The sequence below is a fragment of the Notothenia coriiceps genome, unplaced genomic scaffold (genome assembly GCF_000735185.1).
Source record: "Notothenia coriiceps isolate Sejong01 unplaced genomic scaffold, NC01 NC01_scaffold00037246, whole genome shotgun sequence".
NCBI lineage: Eukaryota > Metazoa > Chordata > Actinopteri > Perciformes > Nototheniidae > Notothenia > Notothenia coriiceps.
This window is the reverse complement of record NW_011369947.1, coordinates 3,540,217-3,546,925: the sequence shown is the minus strand read 5'-3', so window position 1 is coordinate 3,546,925 and position 6,709 is coordinate 3,540,217. Positions and strand designations below refer to the sequence as shown.

Here is a 6,709-nt window from a genome sequence, read left to right as displayed (position 1 = left end):
TTCCCAACCCCTGCATGTCTTGCTTCTTTCAAAGGGCCGCACACACTTTACTATCTTTAAAATTACCCCTGTTTTTCTCCAGCTCTTTATCTGTCTCTCTCAAAGCTGATGTAGCCCAGCTCAGCATATAAGAGTGTGCAGCGCGCTAGCTAAGTGGATTTACATATTGGATTTCAGGGAGGCCCATTCCGTTGTAAGCCTCATGGACTCCCACCGGGGGCTTTAGTCAGATGATAATGCATGTTTTCAGTGTTAATGCCAAACACACACATACTTGTATATACACACGGAGCAGCCGCAATCACCCTGCCAAATATGCGGTTACAGGCAGAGATACACAACCAGGCACTTACACAGGTGCTTCTGTCTGTGTGTGTGTGTGTGTGTGTGTGTGTGTGTGTGTGTGTGTGTGTGTGTGTGTGTGTGTGTGTGTGTGTGTGTGTGTGTGTGTAGCAGGCCTTAGCAGGAGGGCTAAATCCTCATTTCTGTGAGAGGCTCCCCTGACGCAGCATTGACCCCATCCCTGACCTTCCCCACCCTGAATCTGACAGGGGCTGATCTGCCTCATATTTCATCTCGCAGAGGGAGACAACGAGGGCATCGGCTCACACACACACACAGATATTGTACACATACAGGCAGTTTTCCCCTATCTCTCTTTGCCTCGCTTTTTTTTCCACCTCTCTCATTTATTACTCAGTCAGTGTAAACACACACCGCGGGACGGCTGTGCAGCAGCGGAGCGTGGAGTGGATCTAGGGCCATGCCCACATCCAAGTGTAGCGGGGCCATAATGATAGGCCACTAAGGCAGATGAGGACCCTCCCTATATAGCCAATCCCAAGCCAGGTCTCTGCATTTCTAAAGTTTCCGCTGCTCTAAGGACCAGGCTTTAGCTTTATTTATACACCCACACCTCCGTAGCATGATAAAAAAAGAGGGATTTTAATAGTTCATGCCTAGATTGAAGCACAATATGTTACTTTGGGCAGAACATGCTGAGCTTCCAAATAACATATTTTCAGAGTTTTTTTGTTTCTCATGCTAGCACTCCTTACATCTAATTTCTTTGAAAATTCTAAATACTTTTATTCCAGCACAGTTCCAGTTTGTTTTTCTTTGCGATGTCACATTCCTTTGAGATATTCAACCCGTGCAGCATTTCCCCTCTTAATCTCAGTGTAATGTTTTACATTGTTAAGGGAACTGATGGTTTGCTTATTAAAATGTTTTAATATGAACCAAACCAAGGCATTCATCCAATATTACCTTGATATCTAACCTATGCGGTCTTCTGTCTCTCTTCCGCTCCATCTTTACAGCTCCCACACTCCCTCCTACCACGGTAGTTCCAAGCACCACTCCGTCGGACGACTGTGACGACGACCAGGCGAGCTGCCACAGCGGCACAGGTGATGACTACGACGTGACAGGTGCTAACATCGCCCACATGAGACTGCAACTAAACTCCCCCGCCCCCCTCTTGCACTTCCTTCTGCCACTGCTCACACTCTATCTGCTTCACTCTCCCCGGCTTCACTTCTCTCTGTTATAGCCAGATTTGATACCATAATCTGCCACCTACTGCGCGCAGTGCATGCACCCACGTACATGATGCTGTTTACACACCTCTAATTATCTGCACCTGCATCATCCCTCAGTCTATCCCCTCTTACCTCAGAAAACTCACATTGGAGGATTGTCGCACCAAAGATCGCCAAATGCGCCACACACAGCTGCTTCTAAACAGCCGGCTCTGCCTCTCTCTATCCTTTCATCTCTCACCTGGCTTGTCCACCGGCTCCTTCTTTTCAGCTCACTCCTCTTGGCCTCATTTCCCACTAACCCAGTAACTCTCTGAGCCTGCTGCCTGCACTCCCCATTAACCAGCAGTCTCCAATGATGAGCATGGCACCGTCTCGGTCACGTGTTACAAGTATTATATAATGCGTGATGTTAGATATATGAGGCAGGGACTTAGCAGACTGAAGAGAAAGACAGGGCATGTGTTAGATAGCTATTTTTAACTAGCAAGGAGACATTTGATGCATGAATGAAGTTATTTGCAAACAACGTAACTCTTGCCAGGCTGGGCTAATCATGCTAATGTTTTGTGTTACAGCGGGTACCATAATTCCAGAGACCACTACTGCTGAAGTGGATACCATCCCAGGTGAGCAAAAACATATTTATTACATATATACTCCGCCTATGTCTTAAAAGCATGATAAACATACTAACAATTTGTAATAATCTACTTATAGCATTGGTTAATTTAGTTATTAGCAGTAGTAGTAATGCTTTATTAGAATAATAATAACACATCAAATACAATTTTATCAGGAGTTTTAATGTTAATTAGGGAAAATTGCTGGGCATTCATTTAGTTTTTTCATTTGAATTAAAGCAAACAATGACCACATAGTGTAACTAGGAATCACATTACCATGCAATGTAAGAAGATAATAATGGTTTGAAAGTGATTGGAATTATAATAACCTATGATCCGGAAATATATTTTGGATACTTGACCTTAAATGTCATTACAATATAATTGGCAGATCATAACGCATTTTAAGTATGTTTATCTAGCATTATAGACATGTGCGTCATACATAGTGTGACCAATTATTCTCTTTCCCTTCAATGATTCCACCTCTTTCTAAATGCTGAACCTGATGCCATCAAACGTTACATGATGAGAATGTTGAATCGTGGAATAAATATTTAACCGCTCAAGGTTTTTCTGAATTAATTTCCATGGATTTATCAAAAAGCGTACCTTAGCTAATGATTGCCAGCTTGAGGCGGCCTCTCTGATGTGTGTCTGTTATTAAAGCTGATGATATGGCCCTGAGAGCCTCCTGCTGACAGGGTGAGCGAGGTTGTGTGATGCAGGGCTAGCTGATGATTAGCACTGGTGCTCTGTTGCTGCCTCCTCAGCATAATCACTAATCACTGGGCCGACTCTGCCACACACTCAACACACACACACACACACACACACATACACCGCAACACAAAAACAGAAGAGCACAATGCAAATGACCACAGGAAATTGTGTGTGCTTTGGGGTCACATGCAGACGCACACACACACACACACACATAGTGCTGTTTCCTATAGCAGGTTGATGAGGCAGCAGCCAGCTGAGAGGCTGTGCCCCAGACTGACCTTGGCTAATGGGCCATAGGCTCCACCCACCCCCCCTCAGCTGGCTCTGTGGTCTGTCTGTAGTCTGCTGGGCCACCAGCTATGATAGATGAGAGCTAAGGTGCAGGTGTGTGTATCCACATTTGTGTGTGTACAAACAGAACTACATTTCTGTGGATAAACACTCATCCGCCTGACTTTGTATTTGAAGACCACGCATGGTAATCAGTTCTGCCTATCTGTGTGTGTTTGTATGGGTGTGTGTGTGCCATGCACTCTAATCTCCAAGGATCTACTTTCTGATGGCATTCAGCGAAAAAAAGGCTCTTTTTCTATTCATCAAATGGCCAAGTGAGTCATATGGCTGCTCATCTTATCCACAGCTTGTTGGTAGCCTTAGTAAAAGCCTCCCAAGAATGGAAAAAGAAAGGCCAAAGACATTTAATTGGGAATGGGTTGTCTCGACGAAAAAAAAGGGGCTTGGCGTCTCGAATGTGGTTCCACATGGGAATTCCATCCTTTGAGTTTAATGGGCAAATAGAGCCGTTGCCTGTAGAAGCTAGTTAAAACATTCCCATTATTAAAGGGAATATTGGCTCATTAACTGTATCTCTAAAAGCATCTCATGCTGGAGTCTGACGTCCTGGCAAACGTCCCAAACATCTCGCTCCCTCGCGTTCCTTGGAAGTCTTTCTTTATCGAATTTGAGAAAAAAAACACTAAAGCCTGCACTCCCACACATTTTTTGCCTCCACTGAGGCTCCTTCAGCGCGGTGTGTGTCCATCCATGGGGGATTGCATTGTTGGAATGGGGCCTCGGCTCTGTTACCATAGCTGTCTTCAAACCTCAAGTCTCTGCTCTCATTAAAATCTTGAGCTCTCTGCGGGCCGCTATGAATGCTTTCTCAACTGGACACCTTGTCCAGACCCCATCTTCCTCTTCCCCTGTCTCTGCCTCTTCTAAGTGTCCCTCTATACCTCTTTATATGCCCTGTTACTTTCATTAAAGAAGTCATTACTGTAGCCAAGACATAAGGTCTACATGAGGTCTGGGCTGTCAGCTCCTCTTTTTGAGCCATAACTGTCCCTGTCTGGCTCTCCCTCCTGAGTTAGCTGTTTTTATCTCCCCCAGCAATGGGACTCCGAGCGAACGTCCCACAGTTCTTTGCTGCCCTCTAGTGCTTTGTATTGATCAGAACGAATGAATGAGGCTCCAAAGTGTAGCCTGCAGTCACATCATGACAGGCCCCCAGGTCATTGTTGGTTGAAAGCCCAAAGCTCCTGGCAATTTCTCCTTTTGTAATAAGGAAGATGATGAAATACGATCTCCTGTCACACGATCTTGACTTTTTTTTCTCACATTTGCAGCTTTTCTGTGGTTTGCCTGTGACTTCGGCTGGGCCAACGACCCGTCCTTTTGCAGCTGGACATCAGAGGACACTGGCTCCAGGTGGCAGATCCAGTCCAGCGGCACCCCCACCTTAAATACCGGACCTAACATGGACCACACAGGTAAGGGTTCCACTTAATTTATCCAACCTCCTCTCGTTTCTTTTCATCCGCAAAGTTTTTTTATCTGTCACTGATACAAGCACATTTTTCCAACAGGTGGATCGGGGAACTTCATCTACACCTTGGCGACGAGCCCCCAGGAGACGGAGGTGGCTCGGCTGGTCAGCCCCGTGGTCAGCTCCCCGGACTCAGACCTGTGCGTTTCCTTTTGGTATCACATGTTTGGGCCACACATTGGCACACTGCATATAAAACAGCGCAAACAGACCGTTGACGGACCGGCTGACATCCTGCTGTGGACGGTCAGTGGTCACCAAGGAAACCGCTGGAGAGAAGGTCGTGTCCTCGTGCCACGAACCAACAAACCCTATCAGGTAAATGATTAGTCCATGAAATGATTGAAGTATTAAACAATTCCATTGTGGTATCCAAAAGAAGTTGCTAAAAAAGTTCTTTTTTTCAAGGTGGTGCTGGAAAGTCTGGTGGAGAGAAAGAGCTGGGGGGACATTGCTGTTGATGACATTAAAGTTCTCGATGGACTCAGCATGGCGGACTGCAAAGGTAAGGCTTTCAGTTTTCATAGCTTCAATGCCTGCATTCAGCGCTTGATCTGCAATTTCACACAGTTTTCTTTGAAATTGGATTTCATTAGAATTTCTGTTTGAACAGATCCTGACGTACCCACCGAGCCGATGCTGCCAGAGGACCGCCTCAATGAAATCCGTAAGTCATTTCACACATGGAGGGTTTATTAGCCGTTTCCCTTTTTGAGAACTATTTGCCCAAATTTTAAAGTTGATATCACATCTCACTCTCCTTTTCTGCGTCTCTCTCTCCCCTCCAGTTGAAGACATCACTGAGTACCCAGACTTTGTGGAGACCAACCAGATCAGCGGAGCAGGCAACATGCTGAAGACGCTCGACCCCATCCTCATTACCATCATCGCCATGTCCGCTCTGGGGGTCTTTCTGGGGGCCATCTGCGGCGTGGTGCTGTACTGCGCCTGCTCGCATGGAGGCATGTCGGACAGGAACTTATCAGCCCTGGAGAACTATAACTTTGAGCTAGTGGACGGCGTTAAGCTAAAGAAAGACAAACTCAATGTACAGAGCTCATACTCAGAGGCATGAGGAGGGACTGAGTGCATCATGTGACTGTATCACGTGCAGAGCGTGCACAAGACTGGCTGTAGGCTTATCCTCTCGTATCTCCACGAGAAGGCAGGCTCAAAGGACTGCCAACACCCTCAACACTCTGGATGAGGGACAGGTTCAGGAACCAATGGGAGGTTTGGACTGATCCACGCTTTTCTCAGGAGCTGCAGTAAAAAGAACCTACCAGTAGGGGACACTGTGTACAAATAAACATACAGAAAAAAATATGTACAGATGATTTAGATGATATTTTAATTTTCTATTTTGATTTTCATTCATTTTTACAATCGGATGCTGGTGTTGAGACCAATTTATTAATAATGTTTAAAGTATTTATCGTTTTCTGGGAAAGAAATGTCTTTTTTTTATTATCAGTTCATGAAGGCTGTTTATTTTCAAGTTCGGAAAGAGATGTATAAATGAACCATATCCGGCAAAACTGTAGATTTGCCCAATGATGAGCATACAGGGTGGGCCCATAACCCTTGACCCTGAAACATGTACTCTCTCCCCTTTGACCTCTGTCACTCTAAAGTGAGGGTCCCATTCATGGCAATGTATGGTTCTGACAGTGCCTTTAGTACATTTCGGTTGGCCTCCTCTGTTGATGTGGGCGGGGTATTTTTTACTGTAGTTGGCAAAAGTTATGATGACAGGAAACAGGGGTACATTATCTTTAATACCTGGCAAACAGGATATCAGTCACAGCGCTTTGTTTTATTTTTTGTTGTTTTCTGTCCAAAAAACCACACACTGTAAATATGTTTTAATATATTTTATTGCCCTTTTTAAAGAAAGTAAAAAGGAAAAAAGCTGCAGTATCCCTTTTTTAATGGGTTTGTGTGTGTGTGTGTGTGTGTGTGTGTGTGTGTGTGTGTGTGTGTGTGTA

General features: G+C 45.1%; 1 protein-coding gene across 1 annotated transcript in view; it reads left to right on the top strand.

The window, feature by feature from the left end:
- LOC104965601 (neuropilin-1a-like) overlaps positions 1 to 6,262 on the top strand; it is a 53,432-nt gene extending 47,170 nt beyond the window's left edge. The window contains 7 exon segments of the mRNA XM_010794582.1: positions 1,323 to 1,433; positions 2,123 to 2,173; positions 4,522 to 4,665; positions 4,762 to 5,039; positions 5,130 to 5,226; positions 5,335 to 5,388; positions 5,510 to 6,262. Of these exon segments, the coding sequence (XP_010792884.1) occupies positions 1,323 to 1,433; positions 2,123 to 2,173; positions 4,522 to 4,665; positions 4,762 to 5,039; positions 5,130 to 5,226; positions 5,335 to 5,388; positions 5,510 to 5,796 (1,022 nt within the window). The 3' untranslated portion in view covers positions 5,797 to 6,262.
- The last annotated feature ends 447 nt before the right edge of the window (positions 6,263 to 6,709 follow it).